Source organism: Cyprinus carpio, chromosome A10, assembly GCF_018340385.1.
Source record: "Cyprinus carpio isolate SPL01 chromosome A10, ASM1834038v1, whole genome shotgun sequence".
NCBI classification, from domain to species: Eukaryota; Metazoa; Chordata; class Actinopteri; order Cypriniformes; family Cyprinidae; genus Cyprinus; species Cyprinus carpio.
Genome location: NC_056581.1, coordinates 15,978,495 through 16,001,956, shown reverse-complemented (window position 1 = coordinate 16,001,956; position 23,462 = coordinate 15,978,495). Strand labels below are relative to the sequence as shown.

General features: G+C 35.0%; 2 protein-coding genes across 2 annotated transcripts; both read right to left on the bottom strand.

Moving 5' to 3' along the window:
• Nucleotides 1–13,558: 13,558 nt before the first annotated feature.
• Nucleotides 13,559–16,060, bottom strand: LOC109065596 (cytochrome c oxidase subunit 5B, mitochondrial-like). Its single transcript, XM_042765409.1, has 4 exons — nt 15,903–16,060; nt 15,492–15,562; nt 14,015–14,075; nt 13,559–13,896 (listed from the first exon to the last, which is right to left on the bottom strand). The coding sequence occupies exons 1-4, from the start codon at nt 15,997–15,999 to the stop codon at nt 13,784–13,786; spliced, it is 342 nt and encodes a 113-aa protein (XP_042621343.1). The 5' UTR covers nt 16,000–16,060; the 3' UTR covers nt 13,559–13,783.
• Nucleotides 16,061–16,566: 506 nt separating this feature from the next.
• LOC109065516 (drebrin-like protein B) lies at nt 16,567–21,809 on the bottom strand. Its single transcript, XM_042765408.1, has 15 exons — nt 21,432–21,809; nt 21,042–21,097; nt 20,782–20,894; nt 20,252–20,326; nt 19,991–20,137; nt 19,812–19,889; nt 19,570–19,721; nt 19,122–19,158; nt 18,951–19,025; nt 18,424–18,532; nt 18,131–18,307; nt 17,980–18,042; nt 17,780–17,893; nt 17,114–17,197; nt 16,567–16,837 (listed from the first exon to the last, which is right to left on the bottom strand). The coding sequence occupies exons 1-15, from the start codon at nt 21,512–21,514 to the stop codon at nt 16,701–16,703; spliced, it is 1,500 nt and encodes a 499-aa protein (XP_042621342.1). The 5' UTR covers nt 21,515–21,809; the 3' UTR covers nt 16,567–16,700.
• Between the last annotated feature and the right edge of the window lie 1,653 nt (nt 21,810–23,462).

Sequence of the window (23,462 nt, the reverse complement as noted above, 5' to 3'; positions counted from 1 at the left end):
GGACACTATGGGGAATGCCATCAGCATGACTGGTGTCTTAAGCACGTGTAAAAACACTCCAAATCCGTCATTAGTGGAACGCCCAGAAGTATAAGAGGGCGCCGGTAATACACGTCATCAACTTCTTTTGTCTTCAGGAGCCGTTTGTTTGTGTACTTGTAGGAAATAAAACATGCAAAACATTTCAGGTAGTGCACGCCTCCGTTTGAGGACCTGAGGACATGCATGTTTGATGCATTTTGTGCATGAGTGAATCTAGTGTCTGCACAGAGTGCATTCGGCTCTAACTTGGTTGAATTGGAAGTCCCTCCTGAATATTAGAGTTGGTTGGGTCCCCCATTTCAGCCAAGTTATTTTAGCTGTCTGGGCATCATTGTCATGCCCCCCTTTTTAAATAGGTGGATGATTGCAACTATTTTTGGTGCTCTCTAACCAGGTGGACAGGACATGGCAAAGTGGGTATTTCATTCTCAATACTGTCCACTAGAGGATGCAGTGTGAGTTCCCTTGAAGGGGAACGTCTCGGGCTTCGCATGTAACCATGGTTGCCCGAGAGGGAGAATAAGACACTGCGTCCCCTTGCCATGCCTAGAACCAAACACAAGATCTAACTTCACCATAATATTGTGCTTTGGAACAAAACTGTTACAAGTTCAGTTATTATTTATTTCCATCAGTTGGGTTAATGTTAGGCCCTGTTATTAGCCAACGAAATTTTCAAATCTGTGTAGGCTAATTATAATTTAAATCAGACTACTTTTCAAATTATATTTCATAAACCAACATGTCAGATGTTATGTCAAAATGTTATGGGGTTTCAAATCAAAAAATGACTTTCTGTTACAGAACAGGGCATTGATTTCATGTCCAGAGGACATCAGGACTTAAATCATGTATATCAGGCAATTTGGGAGACACAACAAGTTAATATGGAAATAAATTATACAACAACATTCCTATGAAATATTAGATATTATTATTAAAATGTTGCCAATTATTATTCCAATTAATACACATTTCATTAAATGTTGCTCCAAGAACACATTAATATACAAATTAGATACAGTGTATAGATACATTGCATTGAATTGGAATATTAATTTATGGCCATGTAACCCACATATTGCATAAAGTAAAATAGTGTATCAATTCATTTCATTATATCTTTCATAACATAGTTGAGAATCACCTTTATACAAATTTTGTTTTAAAAAAAAAATCCTGAAACCCAAAAAGTTACTGGTGATTGGTGATTAAAAAAAAAAAAATCCCATTGTTTTTGCCTATACATATAATTTCATGTCGTTTTATTTTTTAAACAACTGAGTTCTAGTGTCCACACTACAGAGGACATAGCGTAACATGAATAAAATATCATTTTTCATCATTTTTTTTTTTTTTTTACCATTTGTTTTTTATGCTCTAAATAATGTGATTACATTTTTTTTGGAGGGGGGCTGCAGTTACCATAAAAAAAAAAAAAAATACCATAAAGAAAATTTGTTTGAGGTTGGTTGAGGAGATGAAAGTAAGATTTAAAAACAAATGAAATCCAAGAAATTTCCACTGGTGTATTGTTGAGAACTGGTAATCACATCAATTTGGGTGAATAATGAGTTTTCAGGCCCTGGGAAAAGGATTGTAGACAGAAGATAATAAAAGGAGCAGAGCACGAAAGACAACGAAGGCAGGCTGGAGAAAAAAGTGTCATTACGAATAACGCTATTTCATCTCAGGAAAAATAGAAAAAGAAATCACAATGAGCAGGCTGTCTGCTGTCTAACTGAATGTTTGATTAGATGTGCGGTGGGAGTTTGAGTCACTTCGGTGGCAGGTGTGTGATGTTAGTGATGATGGCTAGACCTTGACGTGTGAACCAAGCATGGAAAATGTTAAACTCACTTCACTGGTTCTTGCCTATGATTTACTGCACAGGTCTATGCTATTTTTGGCATATTCGTGATGTAAAGCGCATCTTATAAAAGAAACCTTCCAGCGGGACAAAATGTTTTACTTGGTTTTACTTTACTTTAAGATACTAAACCCATGCTGTTCAAATGCAAATTAGGTTCTGGCTACCATTTTCAGAGGTACTTCAGGTGTAAAAGGCTGTCTGAAGTGCAGAACTTAAACAGTCTGCACAAGAAAAGCAGGTGACACCACTGTTTTGAGCTAAGGATGTTTAAGGTGTTGTTTTCTTCTTTGAAAGGAGAGATTTAATCTAGTGAATATGTCTCAGAGTAGGTTTATTTTCTGTATAGACACATAAGTCTTCGCTATAAAGAAAGCTCCAATTTCAGAAAAGAGAAACAGTAGTAATATACTGTTTATTTGCCCTTGTGTTTATCTGTGACTCAAACTCAGTGGTGCACACTACTATCCAACCTCTATTTGTGGACATGATACTATGGCATTATCTGTGCAAAATACCACTTTTTATGTGTTTTTAATAGACTGGTATTGCTAAAAATGGATGCGTCCATCTTGGTTTTCTGACTTCTCTACTGGAAAACGGTTCACTTGTGTGTGATGGCATTCCCAGGTCTGACATCCGACTTCTGAGGTCAATGGAAGGCAGCATAAATTTGGTGAATGTGTACAACATTTTTTGAAAAGTGCTATTTGCTTTATAGCAGCAACAAATGCACATGTACAGCTATTTACTGTAATTATAACAGTGATATATTTACAACAGCAAATTCCATTCACTTAACTGTAGGTGGAACCAAATTCACAATAAATATTCTTTTAGTCTAACTGAACGTTTGACTCAAAATGAGATAAATGTAAATGAGATACAGCCCTTCCCAGCTAACAAAAATATTAGCTAACCCTTTGTTAATGTTTTGCTAACCCATTAAGTCATGAAACCGCTATTTCTTAATGTTCTCTGAACATTGAAAACATCCAGTTTTTAAAATGTTTCAAAGGTGTTTATTTATTTTTTTCATTATGGGAGCATTAAGAGAACATTCTATTTTATAATTTTGCAAACAGTATGGGAATGTTACTTTTTAACGTTTTCTGAACGTTCTGAAACAAGTATTAACATTCAGTAAACATTATAAGAACATTCAATCAAAACATTTAAAAAATAAATCGTTCAATGAACAATAATGTTTTTGTGCTAACATTTTAAAACCATTATTTAAGACCAAATAACTCTGAACGAACATTCTGTTAAGATTACTGAATGAATGTTTGTTCATAACTTTGAGAGAACCTTGGCAGAACTGAAAATTTACCTTGCTGGCTGGGTCTCTGTTTGACAACTAGCCCCGGTTCTGTACAATTAACAGGAAGATAATAAAAACTAAATTTGTTGGTCATCTCATTTATTATTTATTTAGAAAGTTATGCGATCAAGTGAAAGGATGCCACTTATATTGTGTTGAAGCTCGGTGCCTTCATTTGGCACTTGAGAAACTGAAAGCATCCCAATTCTGAGTCTTATTCCAATTCTGAACAGCTAGAAGTCGTAAACAGTTCTTGGGGAAATCCTGGGAAAATCTCTCTGCAGCACTGCTGAAATGAACTCACTAAGCCTCTGATGTCATCCAGCACTCGTTTTGTCATTTTAGCAATGATCCCTGAAAGATAAAACCAGAGCATCTACATTCACAACACATCTGAACATCTGTTGTAAAGAAGAAAAAAAAAAACAATTTATAAAAAATGTATAGATTTTTTTAATTTGAATTCTAGTCTTTTAGTGCTGTTTTTCTATGCTGCACGTGTAGAGATAAAACTCAAGAGAAAACAACATGCAAGAAAAGCCTCTTAAAAAATGCATAAATGTGGCATTTGTGGCTCTCTCATGGGTCTTCCACTGAAAACACATTCTGGTTTAGTGAACCGATCTGTAAGCTTCTTGTGCTTTTCTTGACCGCATGGTCCAAAAATTGTTCAGCCAAACACTAAAACAAAATCACCCACTCCTGCTCTTTGCATAAGCTCTCAAAGCAATACCACATTGAATGATTTCAAATGGTCAGTAATTAGGAATGTGGATCCATAATGTGGGATAGCATTTCTCTGGAGTATCCCTTTACGTCACCTAGCCTGGTATTGTGACCCGACGATAACTGCAGAGTGTCTCGGACTTTTACATAAGAATCCCTGAATGACTCTCTCACTCTTCCTCAACATTCACCTGTTTTGTTTGATTTGTATAGAGTAGGCCTATGTTTCAGTGAGGAAATCCTGAATGGAGAATAATGAAACAGTTGGGTCTTAATCAAATACAGCTGTATTTTATTCAAGTACATATTTGTACAATTGTAAACATTCCATAATGTTATTGTTAATAATAAATTGCATTGTTCCAGGTTAAGTTAAAGGAGTACATTTTATATCTTGGGTCAAAATAGAGTAGTTACAACAACAGAGCTGACAGGACTTAATGCTGATATTTCTACAATTTTCCCCCTGTTTTCTATTTCTATTATTTCTATTTATAGAATAGTTCATGACTTTAAAACATGAAAATTAATGATTTTTTATTTATGGAATATTTCATTACTTTAAAAGGTGAAAATATGATGGCAACAGACTTGATTTCTATTCTTTTAACATTATTCTGTTTTTTAATAATATACAGCCTTATTAAAATTAGGATTTTAAAACGGAATTAAGATTATTCACAAAGGATGCATTAAATTGATAAAACTGACAGCACAAAAAAAAAAACACTTTTTAAATAAATGTTTTTCTTTTGATTTTTCTAATCATCAATGAACACAATTTCTTGAGCAGCAAATCAGCATATTAGAATGATTTCTGAAGCATTGTCATGTAATGATAATTCATTAATGATTATCATACTGAAATTTTTAATTTTAAATATATTAAAATAAAAAAACTAATTTTAAATGGTATTTTATAATATTAAAGTTTACTTAATTTTATTATACTGTATTTTTGATCAAATAAATGCAACCACAGTAAGCTTAATGTATAAAATAAGAGGCTTTAGAAAGGATGATGTCATTATGATTTATGGAATATTTAAGTACTTTGAAAATATGATGGTAACAGGGTTGCCTTTTAGTGTTTTTAATAAATATTCTTCAAAGTGAAATCTAAAATACAGATAAAGACTAATTTTTCACATATTTTGTTTAAAATGTATCAAAATGTGTTGATACAGGAAAGAGAAGCTGGGAAAGGATGCACTCGTTGTGAAATGTAGAATGACCCTTATGTCTTTCCACTATGAATGAATATAACAAGCACTAGAGCAGAGATGTACTGAGTCTGACAGACCGTGTGCAGTTCTCTCATGCATCGTCTTTTCTGCTACGAGCTCAATACAGACCGCATAATTAATCAGAGATCACTTTTGCCCCTGCCATGTCACTTCAAATGAACAGTTTATGTGTGTTTACCCCAGAACATTTGTATGAATGTTGTTCATTTTATTCACATAGTGGGCAGCCTGTGTAAATTTCAACTTTTCAAAAGTCTTGGTGCTGAAGAAAAACCAAAAGCATTCAAAGTCGCTTGCATCCTCTCAGATGTCACATTAAGCCATGTGATTTATTCCACAGGTTTTATACACAAGCCCAGCCAGTAGATTAACAGTCCCGTGGTGCTGGACAATATCATCTGAAAGGGGATATAAAAAAGATGGTAGTTGCATTCAGGCTCAGTAGGAAAGGAAAGACTGTAATAAAAAAGAATAACTGTGGTGATCTAATCAAAGGCCAGATGGCAGAAGATGATGGAGGATTGCTTGCCAGTAGAGTGGGAGGGGATCCAGCTCTGGCCCACTCGCCCCGTGGTGTCACACCGACACAAATATGACATTAGCAAGCAATGCTGCCCCATGGTGCCAGCTGATGAGGTCACAACTATACACTGGTTAACTGGCTGTTTTAAAGACACATTTATACATGTACGGTCTCCTTAAAGGAATAGTTCACCCAAAAATGAATTTATTTGAAATGTACTCATCCTCAGGCCTCTGCAGTGAATGGGTGCCGTCAGAATGAGAGTCCAAACAGCTGATAAAAACATCACAATAATGCACAAATAATCCACACGATGTTTGTAAAAAACAAATCTATCATTAAGACATTTTTAACTTCAGACGAGTCCTCTATCCATTGCTTTCTCCAGTGAAAAAGTTGTCTGAATCAGAAGAATCAGCACCGTTGACAAGAAAATATGGTTGACGAAAAAACGGTTCGGTAGATTTTGATGTGAGAGGACAACAGGGGATGCTTCCTTTTTTCACTGGAGGAAGCATCATTATGGATTATGGATTTGTACTTCTTAACCACTTAAATACCCAAAGATGAATATTCTGTCATCATTTGCTCATCTTCAAGTTGGTCCAAACTATATGTTTATCATTTGTTCAAAATGCTGGTAACCGAACAGTTTTGGCATCTCCATTCTAAACATTAGTAAGACATTTCTCAAAATATTTTTTTTTCTTAGATTCCATAGACTAAAGAAAGTCATACAGTTTTGAAATGGCACGAGGTGAGCAAATGATAACAGAATTTTCATTTTTGTGTGAGCTATCTCTACAAAAGTTAATTCCCTTCTTATTTCCCTCTTAATGTGATCATTCATGTAGAATTCATTTAACCTCTTCAAATAAAAGGTCAGCAATTGCTCAAGCATGCTCTCAATAAAAAATGTAGCATTCAAATTAGCCACAATGAAATGGTCGCTCTGTTGACCCTATCTGACTGCAAAGCTGAAATTATAATTTTTCTCAGCTCAGTGAGCACATGTGTTTTACTTTTTGGATGTCAAGATGAGGCAAACCTTCTAAAAAGAGTTCTTAAAAATTTAAAGAAAAGTAAAAGAAAAAGATTAATTTTGAGGGTTAAAATAGCATATTTAATTAACAAGTTAATATCAGTTAATATTTTAACTAATTAAAAGATAAACTCAGAGTAAACAATTTAGCATTTTTTCACATTTAAGGTAAAATGCTTTACCATGAATCAGTTGTTTAAAATTTTTGACAAAATCTGTGGGAATGCATTGCCATGTATTCTGTCTTTATTCTCTGTATATTTAGATTTTAGTTAGAACAATATAATATTAAATAGACTAAAAGTAAACCCTGTTACCACCATATTTCCCCTTTTTAACGTTATTTAATATTCCATAAATAAATCATATCATAAAATCATAATAACATCATCCTTTCTAGTTGAAGTTTTACAAACTAAAATCTATGGTCATATTTAGTCAACAAACCCATACGTTAATATTTGAAAAAAAGTTGTTTGTTGTTAGTTGTTTCATTGAAGCATTTGTGGGGAAAGTTAAATGTTATAAATAAATAAATAAATAAATGCATTTTGTTTATGTATTTTTTGTTTGTTTGTTTATTACATTTAAATGCTGCTGATGTTTTGCTATCACAAAATTACATTTAAAATAACATTTACAATAATTAATATATTTAAAAAATAAAATTTAAATGTTAAAATATACTAAATATTAATGTTTTCACTTTATTTTATTATACTGTATTTTTGATCAAATAAATGCTATTTTGGTGAGCATAATCTTCTTTCAAAAATATAAAAAAAAAATCTCTCTCTCTCTCTCTCTCTATATATATATATATATATATATCTTTATCTATGTAAATGAGACTTTAGACTGTTAAACAGATTTTTTATTTATGGAATATTTTATTAATTTAAAAGGGGAAAATATGATGGCAACGGGGTTGACTTTTAGTATTTTTAATAAAATATTGTTCATATTTGAATGTATTATTATTTGTTTGTTAATATTATTAGTCAACAATCAATTAATATTTTACCATGAGTTAATATTAATATTTTACCATCAGTTAATGTCTTTATTAAATAAATTGTGGGGAAATGTTTACGATAGACATGCATTTTGTATTTTTTCTTTTTTTCCCCTTTTTTACATTTAAAGTAAAAAAAGCTTCAACATAAACCAATCAGTTACAGGTTTTTATAAAAAATTTGAGGATCTCATGTGACCACTGATATGTTTACATGCTTTATAAGCAAGACTTATTTAAGCAATCTCATTAAAAACTAAAAATATAATTTTGCTGACAATTAAAAGGTATATTTCAATATAGAAGATTAACATTCGATTTAGGATTTTTTTAAAATGCCAATTAAAAAGTGTAAATTCTAACAAGAAGTTGAAGTGCAGTATAGTCAAAATTCACATTATGTGATGTGACGACTGGCCTGAAATGTCTTCAATCAAATGTGAAGAAACAGTGAAGAAACTCTTTTTCTAGCAAGTTTTCCAGTCAAATTTCAAGTTGTCCAATCAATGCATCACACCTTATTTGCAATTTCTGGAATGGGCAATTATAAAGAATCTCCAGTCAAAATAGTGTGACAGCGGTTGCATGGGCTGAAGTCACCCTGGGTTAAAGAGGGCTGCCGAATCTTTCAATGCACTGCAATTCTCAGGGGTTTTATCTCCCTTTGAAATCACACTGGTCTTCAACAGAACTCCTCAGCAGACCAGATGTGTCTGAATAGGCTCTTGCTGAGCAAAGTTGCTTTTGAGGTGCCCTAAGAGCAGGAGACAGTCTGTGAGTCTGCATTTGATAATCCTCATTTTTGAAGCATCCAGCTAGAATGTGCTTTAATTTAAAATGATTCAACCAGGGTGCAAGTCAAGCAGCAGCCAGTCCCACAGCCATGCTGTCGAAACCTGGGTGAGGATACAAAGAGAAAAAACAAAGAATGTGCAGCAATAATAGACATGAATGGTGTGTGATGACCGTGAGCTTTGTTAAAATGGCATTAGCTAAAACAGTGCTGTGTGTAATGCAATACTAAGCAATTAATCACTGTGAAAAAAATTAAAAATACTGTAAAAAAAAATGACAAAATTTAACATCTTATGTTAAAATGTATGTTTTTGATGCATCTTTCTCCCTGATTTAGGTCAGTTCCAGAATAATTTGTGCAATTTTAGATTACTGAAAGAATTAAATAGAATTGTCTATACTTGTAATTTTTGGTTAATTATTTTGTAATTAAATACATTGCTAAGTAATTAATTACTGTCATTTAAAGGTGCAAAGTTTAAAAGTAATCTAAAACAAATCAAAAAGTAGTCAGATTGTATTACCTTAAATATAATGTATTACATAATGTAATGTAATGGACTGTAGCAAAAACTACAGTTTTTGATGTGTAATTTGGAAACAGTAAATGACCACAATTTGAAAGTAATCTACAGTTGCTAAGGTGATCACTAAAATGGGTTTTAGTGTGTTGCTACATGATAACTTACATGTTCTGCATGATTTTAACATTCTGCTGTCCAGTTGCTATCGTGTTCTAAAGCACGTGCGCACTATGATATCATGGTCTCTAGATATGCCTTAGGTCCCTAAGGCTATTGGATTTTTCACCCAATTTTATCATCTGCCAGGTTTAAATCATAAATCTAATAGCACATCATTCTCCTCAAGAAGTCGCATGATTTGAGGAATCATTCATGTACGTATCGCTTAAATGTTGTGGGTTGAGTTACATGCCGAAGTTTAATACTTGTGCTTAAGGGTCTGTTCAAGTCACCAAACCCTACATATGCGGTGATTGAATTAGCACCTCTTATAAACCTCTTGCCTATTTTTGTCGAAAACATGCATCAGTGGAGAAATGAGCTCACAATTCCACCTTCCGTTCATCGACGGATCTGGAAATATCAATTGGCAGGTGTCAAGACTACGAGTGAGGTTCACATCCAAGCATTTGTGCGTCGGTCATGCAGGTTAATTAATCTTCTGCGGATGGATCAAGTCAATGTGAGGTTTTACAGCCACGTTGAGATCTATGCAATCACCCCCACCCCCTACAGCAGTCATAATGACCTTAAATGGGCTTTCATGGCAGAAAATGGTGAACAGAGGTTTCTGAGTGGATCTTTGAGAAACACAACTGGGGTCTGGACTTCAGGCAGATTGGTTGCTATGGAGACAGCGCCCCTGCAGCACACTAATAGCAGACAGCATTGCGCAGATAAGCAGAGTGCTAATCATAGACTATTGTCCTGAGATGTGTTGTGCGTCTCTTGTGCCCCTGTGTGATGGACCCTGCTCGCCAAATGTCTTTGGCTGGTCTCCTCGGGTACATTTAAATCCATCCTTCCTTAAAATTCTCCCCTTCCACAGTTGTTTTCTCGGCCCGCTGAGAAATGCAGAACAGGAGTGGAGAATTGAACAGAAGAGATGACTTGTGTGTAGCGTACTGAGAGCTCTTTTTTTGGCTTTAAAACTACACAGCTATTCAAATATTAATAACTCAAAGAGGTCTAGCCTATCAAAAATGGTGTATTTCTATGAAACATCCAGTCAAAGTATATCCTCAGAAAACACATGTAGGCTATTCTCTGTGTGATTGTGCACCTCTTATTATGAAGGCTCTGGAAGCACTATTACATAACATTATCGTCATCGTATTGAACACAGTTGCTCGAATCACAAAGAACAACCTTGTTTACGCAGTTGTGAAAGGCTAGACATGACTAATGCTTCCTTTTCTTGAAATAGGCTAGATGCTTTTTCACTGTGTTAGAATGGCAATATCACTCAACACTTTCTCTAATGTCACTGTGTAAGCTACTGTGCATAGTTAGCAAATTGTGGGATATTGTTGTGGGAAACCTGACAAAATAGTCAAATAACCTACTACATTTATCAAAATGTTAAGTGTGCTGTGTAATAAAATCTCATAGTGTTTGTGGTTCTTTTGTTGAATATGTCATTTCTAACCATTTAAAAAAAGTGTCAAAAATTGCATACTGTCTGAAAAAGTACTACATTTCAATTTGAACTTCTCAACCGTTTAGAATTATGTTCTATATAGTATGAAATGGGTGCTATTAATGAAATTCAGACGTACAACATCAGCCATGTTGTTACTGTCACATGACCTACCAGCATCAGTTGCATTGCCATTCTTAAATCCTCTCCCGTGGCCTCATGGGATAGTAAAGTGTCCATCGAATGCACACTTCAGAATCTTGGCGGAAATAGTAGGTCATCCAGGTACTTTTCACCTACTATTTATTGAATACTGTGCAGTATTCAGTATGTAGCAAGCCATAGTTCCATTGTCATTCCTAGAATTACTTTGCATATAATCTGCATAAAAATGTGTTAGACAAACTGTGTTCTCCCAAATATTGTTCTAACAAGTCTGTTTATTGTCTGAGAGGTCTGAACAAACAAAACAGTTGCTGGTTTGATAAGGGCTTTGGAACGCCCAGCATGCATTGCAGCATGAATAATTTATTAAGACAGTTGTTGGGTGAACTGAAAAATCTCATGATAATCTCTGATAAAAACATCACAATAATCAACACCACTCCAGTGCATCAATTACATCAGTAAACGTGGACTCTTGTGAAGAAAAAACTCTTTCTTTGGAGGACTTTTTCACTGGAGAAAGCATTATGTTTTGTTTTGTTTTGTTTTGTTTTAAATGTGTGGATTACTTGTGGATTATTGTGATGTTTTTATCAGCTTTTCGGACTCTCATTCTGACGGCACCCATTTACTGCAGAGGATCCACTGGTGAACAAGTGATGTAATGCTAAATTTCTCCAAATCTGTTCTGATGAAGAAACAAACTCATCTACCTACTGTATCTCGGATGGCCTGAGGGTGAGTACATTTTCAACGACCTTATATTTTTGGGTGAACTACACCTTTAAACTGCCAGTTCTGGAAGATACTCTTGGGGGAACAAAATATATGCAGTGAAATTTTCTTCACAGCACCACAATGTCTAACAACTCAGTAGAGCAATGCACAGGAAATAAGATCTCCCTCAAATGTCTCTGTGTTGCATTTTTCACAGTCTGCCACAGCCAATGTTGGCAATTTTGTGCAAATTGCACATAACATCTCACTTTCAGTTTTTCCTGTCAGTGAAATGAAAAAGCACAGGAGGCATGAATGACCCACTAAGGGCATTTTTCACATTTTGTGGAGAAAAAAAAAAACCTCTTGATGCATTGTTTATAATGACTTTCAGTGCAATAAACAAAGTGATGTGTGCCTGAGATGCTTATGAAATGATTAACTCACTGTGGGTAGGTGCGGTAACCAGGAGAGAGGCTGAAATGGCAGCTTGGAAATTCATGTTGATGAATTCAATTATGCTAATAACCATTAGGCAATCAAGACTAAAATGTCATTTTTTTTGTCATATGAAAAGCAGACATAAAAGCCAATTTGCTCAGCCATTTTAAAAGAGAGAATATTAGCTTTGACTTACAGATGTATCACAAATCAGTAATGTGCACTTTAATTACCTAAACAATCAGTATAATGTATAATATTAAGAACATTTGTGCATTATCACTTGCAGTGGAAGTTTTTTTTTTTGACAGGGTACTATAAGACTTTTAACTCTGTATGAATTAATATGGAAACTAGAGGGAGAGTAAATTATATAAAGACTTTCACAATATTATCACATACATAAAGCAGACTATTTAATAAAATACAGACAAATAACAAAGGCAACAGAGAAATAACAAAGTAAGAGCATAATCTGGCTTTATGGCACATGATTGGATTCTTCCCAAACGCTCCTCATTTCTCATCCTTACCCTCAAATGACCCCTTGTGGACACAGGAAGGAAGTGCAAATACAGAAATAGATGAACTTCCTGTTGTAAGTTCAGACATCTTTCTGCCAAACCATAAGTGAAAGGACTTAGGGCATTTAATGAAAACACAAAAAAATCAGTTAGAACTTTAAGTCATGAAACAACAAAAACCTTTCCAAATAAGAAAACTGCAATACAAATAGAAAGCATCATTAATTAAGGGAACACCAATGTCAAAAAACACATTTTATATGAAATTGATCTAAACTGTCAGTCGAAAGTTTGGATCACGTTATTTAAAAAACAACAACAACAACAACAACAACAACAACAAAAAACACTACAAATAACAAATACTTCTCATTTACTGAAATAAAATATGGGAAAACTTTTATTTAAAATACCTATATTAGAATTGATGCCTTGGCAACTAACTGAAATTAAAAAGGTTAAAATTTAAGTACTAAAATGACTAAAACTGAAAAATTAATTAAATCTAAATTATAAAAATATTAAAAAATAAAAATAAAGATGACAAAAGCACGGAAATTACTACAAAATTAGAATGAAAAGTGAAAACATCAAAATAAAAGCCAAATCAAAATTAATTTATACTATAATAGTGTGTGTGTGTGATATATCTCTATATATATATATATATATATATATATATATATACACACACATATATACATACATATTAAATAACACTGGCTTGCACACTTTACTTCCATTTTCCACATTTTATAATAGAAAAGTGATTCAAACTGTTTAATAACCATTATTCAAATTAAAATATTAGCTTTTGTAAAAAAAATAAAAAATAAAAATAAAAATCATACACACGGCACAATTTATGTTTCTCTTAAAAATTAATTTCAAGCATTAAATAAAATTTAAAATAAGACCTTTGAGCAGAATTTAATGAACCTGAATTAAAACACAAGAGTCAAAGTCAGAGTAAGCATGTTTATTAGCTGTAACTGGACCAAACTCAAAAAGTATACTCCAATAATTTAAGTAAACTGATTTTTTATTTTTTAGGAATTGTTAGAATATTGTGTCCCACACCAGGAGGACAGGTCACATCTCCTGTACTTCTTTGCAAAAAGACAAACATGAATGAGGTCAAGACGTCTCTGGAATTCTGGGATGCAACGCTGCGGTGGAGGCAGCAGGATCAGTGAGGAAGCTCATGAGGCACTAGCTTGTAATGAGAGCCGCATGAAGGACAGCGCTGGGCTTCACCCTCATGGAGCCAGAACCAAACCACAGCAGTGTTATCCTCCTCACCTGGACAGACACACATAGATGTGCTTAATACAACTCTAACAAAATGAACTGAAATGACATCAAGTGAGTTTTAACTTTGAGAATAAGGCAGAATTGATTTTGTTTGTGTTGGACTTACAGACACAGCCAACAATCCTTTTGTTGGTGATGGAAGGTGGATTAATCATGTTGTAAGGATCCTGGGAAATAGAAGAACATGATATCAGTCAGTCATTTTGGAGAATTTGTTTGAAATGTGCTTTAAAGGGATAGTTCACCCAAAAATGAAAATGACCCCATGATTTACTCACTCTCAAGCCATCCTGTGTGTATATGACTTTCTTCTTTCAGACAAATACAATCAGAATCATATTAAAAAAAAAATTCTGGCTCTTCCAAGCTTTATAATGGCAGTGAATGGCTGTTGAGATTCAATAGTCCAATAAACTGCGTCCATCCAACATAAAAGTGCTCCACATGACGAATAAAGGCCTTGTGAAGCGAATAGATGCTTTTGTGTTAGAAAAATACCAATATTTAAATCTTTATAAACCATAATTTCTAGCTTCCACTATATGTCGTATGCTCGGTCACAAGAGAGCGGCGTTGCAGCAGATTGCACTTTTTTGGACTTCTATTGGACTATTGAATCTCAACCCCATTCACTGCCATTATAAAGCTTGGAAAAACCCAGGACATTTTTTAAATATAACTCTGATTGTATTTGTCTGAAAGAAGAAAGTCATATACACACAGGATGGCTTGAGGGCGAGTAAATCATGGGGTTATTTTCATTTTTGGGGACTAGAATCCCTTTAAAGGACTAGAACCCCTGTATAGCATGTTGCTGGCAATGCCAAGGTCATGGGCTCGATTCCCAGGGAAAGAATGACCTAAAAAAAATATATATATATATATATACTGGAATTTGTTTACAATGTCTTTTAAAGGACTAGAACCTATTGACAACACCAAAGTAATGGGTTCAATTCCCAGGTAAAGCATGACCCAATAAAATATATTCTCTGCAAAACTGAATCATCTTTCATGTCATTTCAAACCTGTAATTTTTGTGGAACGCACATAAAATTGAACCTTCATGCAGCTCATTTCCATAATAGGAAAATAAATTCATTTTATCTGATTTATCTGATTTTATCTTTTTATTTTTATTATGTTCAAGATTAATGTATCCTGCATGTTCATATCAAATATGGCACCCATTAAGTTTGACACCAATGGAATTTTGTCACAATGGCTTTCTGCAAGTGAGAACCATAATGTAATTTCATAATGACACTGACATTAAACCTAACATGAGGCCATTAAAATGCACCATATTTTAAAGTCAAATTGACAACTTGTGTGTTCTTTGGAGTCCTAGAGACATGACCTTTCAAGTTGTTTAATGGATGAAAAACCTATGTAAACATTCTTCAAAAAAAAAATTCTTTTGAGAGGAAATTAAACAGCATGCAGGTTTGGATCATCATGAGGGTGAATAATTAATGACAGAATTTCTCTTTTGGGTGAATTTGTCCTTTGCAATGAAACTGATATTTGATGCAAGCATAAACATTTATTTTGACAGCTTCCTGACAGATCATAATACATACTGAGCCTGCTTTCATAGCATTCATAATCTTCTTCTCGAGTCCGGTTGCCTGCTCCTCATCAGTGGGAATACCTGCATGAAAAATTACGATTAAAAGACTTCAAAATTCTCATTCTGACAAGCAATTCAGTCCAGTTCTATATTTGCAGACTATCTGCCAAGTCAAATATAACGCATAAAACTAAACCAATATATCCCAACAATCCACATTAAAACTCTAAAACAACCCGATCTCGTAAAATATCTCTTGAGAAAGTATATATAAACACGTTTTATCATTTAGACTTCCGACGCGGTAAGCGCAGCGACCTCCGCGGAACGAATCGCGTCCTTGGCACGCGTTCAACCCGCCTCTTAAATGATGCTGCGGCGCGTCTCGGTTATTAGAAACAGCCCGTGATAAGAGACTGACCTCCCGCCGCCATCCCTCTGCTCAGCGCGACCGCTGGAGAGGCCCTGCAAGTCGTCGCGGCCCGGACGGCGCTTCTCAACAGTAACCTTGCGGCCATATCTTCCTCTTCCCTAAAACTACCAGAATCGGGCTGATGACGTCAAAGAGGCGTTTTTGTAACCATCGCGTCGCGCGAGTTACACGTCAGCAGTCTATGTATTCCATACGCTCTGATGTGAAGTAAACGGCTGGCAATGGTTCTTGAACAGATGAAGCCTTTTACTTACAAATATATATATATATATATATATATATATATATATATATATATATATATATATATATTTTTTTTTTTTTAAATATATATATATATATATATATATTTTTTTTTTTTTTGTTAATATGTGAATCATTCAGATCTGCTGATCTATTATGTGTGTAAGTGTACCATGGTACTGTCATAGTACTTTCCTTTTAATAACTATTTTCAGTGGAAACTGTAGTATTTTTTTTTTTTTTTTTTTTTGTGAGGAAAGTAATTCATACATTTTGGGTGAGAATGCATGTGTTTTCAGGAATCTGAGTAAGGGAATATGGGAAGATTTTCATTTATTACAATGCTGGAGTTTATTTTCTGTTCTTTGTTTGATTGCCGTATCTGAATCAAGATCATAAAAAAAGAACATAAAACTTTTATTGAACTTTATTTGGATAAAGTAAGAAAACAGATTTTTCAAAAGCCCAGTAACATCATTAAAGCACATTAACAAACCACAGTCATTTTGTTACATGCTACTGCATCTGATTGGTGTACTGTACTTAAAGAAGTTCAACATAATTAGCAGGAAACAATCCGTAGTGACCATCAGGACTGTAACCTCTCCACCAGCCCTCATCTATCATCTCGATCCCTGTGATAATATCATCCGGGTCAAAGGTGATCTCTGAGTCATCCACTAAATGAGAAACAAAGAAGAAAATATAGCGCATAAATTGATATGCTTTTAATACCACATCTTCACTGATTTTTAGAGGGTTTGGAATATTGTAAAATTATTTATTTTCTAAATTTACAAACGTGTTAATCAGGCCTAGTTTTACTGTCAATGTGAATTTTATAAATATATAGCATATTTTATATATAAAATTAGATCATATAAAATAAATGTTAAAATATTTATAAATAATTAAAATAAATTACTTAGATAATACAGTAGAACCACACCACTCACAAGCTTGGTAGTCATAAAGTGCTCTTGCGCAGATGTTCTGGTTTTCGCCCGTCTCCTCTTCCTCTCCAGCATGGGTTTGGAAATCTCAAATTATATGATAAATAATGGCATTCGTGTGATACTGAAATCTATAGTACTTAATATTTTATACCCAGCTGAAATATTATTATTACTACAGAAAAATATGTCCTAATATGTGACCCTGGACCACAAAACCAGTCTTAAGTGTAAATTTTTCGAAACTAAGATTTATACATCATCTGAAATCTGAATAAATAAGCTTTCCATTGATGTATGGTTTGTTAGGATCGGACAATAGTTGGCCGAAATACAACTATTTGAAAATCTGGAATCTGAGGCTGCAAAAAAATCTAAATATTCGCCTTTGAATTTGTCCAAATGAATTCTTAGCAATGCATATTACTTAGCAAAAATTAAGTTTTGATATATTTACAGTAGGAAATTTACAAAATATCTTCATGCAACATTTACTTTACTTAATATCCTAATGATTTTTGGCATAAAAGAAAAATTGATAATTTTGACCCATACAATGTCTTTTTGGCTATTGCTACAAATATACCCCAGCGACTTAAGACTGCTTTTGTGGTCCAGGGTCACATATGTCATGGAAGCAAGGTTATGGATGACAAGACAAGTAACAAACCTGGTTAACATTCTCATAGAGACTTTCATGTGAGGGGATGTTCGTGTAGATGTTGTTTACATCATAACTTTGCTGTTTCCCAGAATCACCGCTTGATCCCTCCTCACCCGAATCTGCTCCAGGATACACAGCAAGTAAGATTTCAGGCATAATTATAACACTGACTGACGTTAATAAGCTTTACAGAGAGAGCACACACCATCCCATTCATCTTCAGAATCCTCGGCTTGTTCAGATAGAAATGGATCATCAGAGAAGGGGTCTGAAAGACAGAAATAAAGCAACTTATTACTTAACTGTTACATAATGTCAAACCACAGAAATAAAAAGGATTGTTGCTTTTAATTTACCTTCATATTTTACTGGGAAAGCCGGAGTTTCGTGCACTGGAGACACTGGAGCTGGTATATGTGAAACTGAGGCAGCCGCCGCAGGGCGAACTGGAGATAAGGGCTGAGACCTGCTTTTATTGGGAGGGTTTTCTGCACTGACTGCTTGCTGGGATAAAAATGGGCTTCTCAACTGACCTGGAGCAAAAGACATGAAGTTCTGAATTTTGGGATAAAAGGCTTGGGACTGTGCATGTTTTATTTATGAGGTTTTGTCGGAAGTTGCTGAATTGTTTGACAGGAGTTTTCTTTACCTGGTCGGGTGGCTGAAGAAGGTGTTGCACTGTTGGCCAAGCTTCTCTCCTTCTGCATGAACAGCTCTCTGGGATTGATAGAACGCTGAGAGATGATTGATGCTGCCTCCTGAAAAAAGGCGGAAAATGCTATTTTATGTCCTTTCATTTCTTTTTGCCCTTTCTTATTTACACTTAAACGTATAATAAAGGAAAACACTAGGATTCCGGAACTTTTTCAAACGTTTTTTAATGAGAATGTGTAAATTCTCTAAGACAGACCATAAGACGTCAATATTTTTATATTATGCCATTGTTTTATATTTTATTACATAATTCACAATGCTTTGTGGGAAGTGTATTTCATTTGATCATTAAAAAATGGTGTGATTTTCATATACTTTTTTCTTTGAACCAGTGATTCATCTCTGAGGATTTGTACGAAGCTTGGAACTCTTTACTAAAGAGTTTTTTTAAATCTCTTTGGAGAACATCGATGGAATATCTAAGGACACTCTCACTGTTGTGCTGTATTCATATGAACTCACATTGGCCTTCTGCACAGACTCAGATCGCAATATTCCTGCTTTGACAGGAGACAGGTGTTCCTTCTGCTCTTTCTCCTTAACGACAAATGAGGGAATCAAGAGTGACTAACATGATATATTAAATATGATTTTATCATGTTCAGATTTCTTGCAGGAAAGTCATATTTTTACCATTTTTCTTTGCTCCTCTTGTTTCTTTTCAAACAGCCTGTGAGACAACAATTAGGAAGTTATTTAGTAGTTACGTATAGCCAAAGCAACTTGTTCATTTTTACATACACTACTGTTCAAAAGTTTGAGGACAGTAAGATTTTTAAAAGTTTTTTGAAAGAGCTCTCTTATGCTCAGTAAGGCTGCATTCATTTTAATATATTATATTAAATTATTTAATATAAATAATTTTTTTTCTATTATAATGTTTAATAAAATGTAATTTATTCCTGTGATGTAAAGCTGAATTTTCAGCATCATTACTCCGGTCTTCAGTCACAGTGTCTTCAGTGTTCTAATATGATGATTTGATGCTCAAGAAACATTTATTATTATCATCAATGTTGAAAACACCAAACTTTTGAACGGTAGTGTATATACTATTTGACAATATGAACAGGACAGACACCTCTGTTGGTCGATCTCTTTCTCTCTCTCCTTCCGCCTTCGCTCTCGTTCGTTTGCCTCTCGAGCGTCATGCTCCCTCCGTTCTTTCTCCAGACGCTGCCTCTCCTCATCTGCCTTCCTGCGCTCCTCCTGACGCCGATTCTTCTCATCTTGCTGATAAAGGAGATGGAAGAGAACGTGTCAAGACGACAAAGAGCCGATGAGAAGATAATAGCATTGTGTTTTACCGTGCCGTTTCCTCACCTCAGCCTGAGCCCAGAAGTTGTCTCTGTCTGTAATTTGGAGTTCATCTAAAGCACTGACCTTTTTATAGACAGAGCCCTATGGGAACAAAGACAATGGAGTAATTCAGAAAGCAAACATGCTGATATTCAAAGCCTCTATAAACATGAGGTATGGACATAACTCATCGCTTCACTCACCACACGTCCAAGAGGTTCACAATTATTGTTCTGGCTCGATTCTTTGTGGATGTTGTAGTTGACGCCTGAGCCCTTGGCCACCTTCTCCATGATGGCTGCAGGTTCGACATCATCATCTGATCGAGCATTGATGGTCACATGGGCACCCTTCAATAAAATACACATTCAAAATGAGGAATTTGAAGCCAATGAAATTACATGACCCTGATGTAACTACAAAAGTAAAATCGAGAATTATAATAAGCTGCATCATACACTCACCCTCAGAAAATTGGCCATTGAATGAACATGGTTGGCGCAAACACCCTTTCTAATGTCCTTGACTCCCTCGCCAGTCTGAAACCAAATAATAATATAAAGATGTTTTCTAAAATGGAGATTGAGAGGTTAAAGCGATAGTTCACCCAAAATTTGTAATCCCTCCCCCGAAAGTCAAGGTAACCAAAATTTAGACAATCCAAAAGGATCATAATTGCAACATACAACTAATCCATATGAATCAAACGGTTTAATCCAAGTTATGGAAAGAGATACTGTCACTTTATAGAATTTATATGATCAAAACCTGTATGACTTATATGACCTTTTTGGATCTTTATTTTAGTTCCCTGGAATTTCAATGGAGGGACACTTCTCAGGTTCTTTTAAGTTTTATTTTGTATTTTGAAGATTTAACTAAGTCTTATTGGTTTGGAACATAAGGGTTATTAATGATGACATTTTATTTTTTTTTTAAAGTAGGCTAGTTCTCATCAGTACATTCGGTTTTGGACATTTTTGTCCACTCGTACCCAGTTGATGAGCACAAACTTGGGAACTCCAGAGCTAGGTTCCAACACCTTACAGAAGGCGTACATGACTTTGCCGCTGTTCAGTTCCTCCACCATTTCTTCAAGCCCACCATCTATGGCACACTCAGAGAAAACACACGAGCATTTGTAATTGTCAACTGCTGCTGGCTCATCAAATAGGACAAAAAGAGAATGACATCACTCTATTGGCATTCTTACCCTGCATTCTTTATGTTCTTATTTAAAACAAATGCACTCACCTCCCTTCCCTGCCACCCGAATGTCATTACTGTTTCCTTCATAGGTGAACAACACCCTATAATCAACAAATACAGTTTATTTGTATGCAGGATCCTTCTGTTACAAGATGACTGAAGGCAATCATTATAAATGACAACATACATTTATAGCGTGAAAATTAAACTATATCCAAAAATTACACAACAAGCACAATAATTCCCTTCTGAGCACGAGATATGCAAAAACTGGGTTTCTTGAAAAGTAATTTGCATGTTATGTTAAAGAGAAATACCTCATTTAAAGCTACATTACAAGAATATAGAACGTTAAAATGACGTTAGTACTTAGAAAATATAATTCATCCATGCATTTCCGATAGTATGTTGATTTGTATCACGTAGATGTCTTACCAGTTTGTGGCCGTTCTCCCGTTCACCACTTCATTATATGCGTCTGTGAGCGCGGGTCCGTTTTTACTCAAGTTTACTGCCATAGTGGGTCATTGAACAAATTCGTGGAGAACTTTTAAAGCAGATATTATCTTAATCCTGTCTTACTCTTTCAGTGGACCGTCTTCTGCCGTTTTGAAAACGCACCTGTCCCATGAAATCTGGTTCAGCGAGTTTTTGGGGAATTGAAACGAGGAAGAGAACGTGTATTTTCCATGCAGTCATCCCTTACATATTTGTTAAGGAAACAAATATAGCAAACATTATATGTTGTTAGACTAAATATATTGGAGAGAAAATGCTTCTGTCTTTCTGTCGATCAATAAACTAAATAAGCATTGGGAATCATTTTAGCGAATCGGTTTGTTCGGACCGTTTCGTTTTCATTGAATCAGTTAAAATGATTCACCGATACTTTTTAGTTAAAAGTATTCCACCCGCGCCATTTGTTTCATTTTTTTTTTTTTTTTTTTTTTGTGTCAAGTTGTGATATTGTTGCTCTGTTAGCCAACTGTTAACAGTATAAGCAGCAGTGTTGTTCAGACTTTACATCTTTGCAGTTAAACCAAAAGTTATTTCGCAAACAATCGTTTGGACTGAATCACTATCCAAAAGAACCATTTGTTCGCGAATCGCATGTTAGATATTGATCAGTCCAAGGCGGGAACTAGTTGGACTAGTAAAATCACATTTTTTGCAGTCACTTCAAGTTTTGGCTGAACATAATGCAATGCATCATCCGTGCTTCAGAGACTGACAGAACAAGAGAAACTGGTCGATCTGAAATACCAGTGTCAAGGTTAACATTCATTCAAGCTTCATGCAAAAGGGAATTTAGTGCCCAAATGCAACATATTATGCAAGTCATACTTTGCTGCATATTGGCAATAGTGAGAGATTCTGTAAAGAAAAATGGTTTCTGTCAGGTGATCTCCAAACTCATATAGGAAAGAGTCGGAGCAGTTAACTTGGCAAACTGAAAAAAGTATTGAATAAAAGGGTGTCAATAATTGTGGCCAACGTTTATTAGAGAAAAACATTTATTTCATAATGAGATGTTCCCCAAATTTTGTTTTACTTTTTTTTTTCTTTAATAAAAGATCAAAAGGAATAACAATGCGGATTTATTTTCACATGCTTCTTTGTTGAAATTCGCCACAGGTGCTGCATTAAAGGGGTCATCGGATGCCCATTTTCCACAAGTTGATATGATTCTTTAGGGTCTTAATGAAAAGTCTGTAACATAGTTCATAGTTCATCTTTGGCAGTATGGTTCCTTATGGGGGTTCTTGCTCCCAAATTAACTGAACATACAAGAGCTTAAACATTAACCCCCTGGAACCATCAACTTGGAAATACATGACAATTAAGACACTTAATAATGTCTTTAAAAGTGAACAGTGGTGATCGTGTAGATGTGGCAGTGGGACATCTTTCCTGTAGCTTGGTTATGAGGATGAGTGTCTCTCAGCAGTGAGGTCCATGCCAACCGGGACATGAAAGCCTTACTGATCTGAAACAAAGAAGACGACAACCAGAAGGTGCACAGTAATATGCTCATGCTTATAATGGGGAGGGAGGGAGGGTTGCGAGCTGTTTGAGCATGCTTACCGAGCAGTGGTGCCACGTATATATGTCCCGTGTCTAATAGGAGAATGGTAGTGATTGGAGCGATTTGACAGCTGACCGCATCAGCTGGTCGCAGCCTATACCTCCGTGGCCTGACTGAACTAACGCTGTGCTTGATTTTGGTTAAATTTCTCAATGGTAGTGTAAAACAACACCTTTTTTACCTTGTCAAAAACACACCTTTTCAGCTCGATTTGAGAAAGGGGTAAAGATTTGAGCAGATTAAAAAAAAAAAACACTGGGTGGATTTTTATCATTTTAGGGTGGTTGTGTACACACACTGCCGACACACATTTCAGTTCAAACAACTTGTAAAAGTGCATGCAGCATCATATGACCCCTTTAAGGCCCGTTCACATCTAT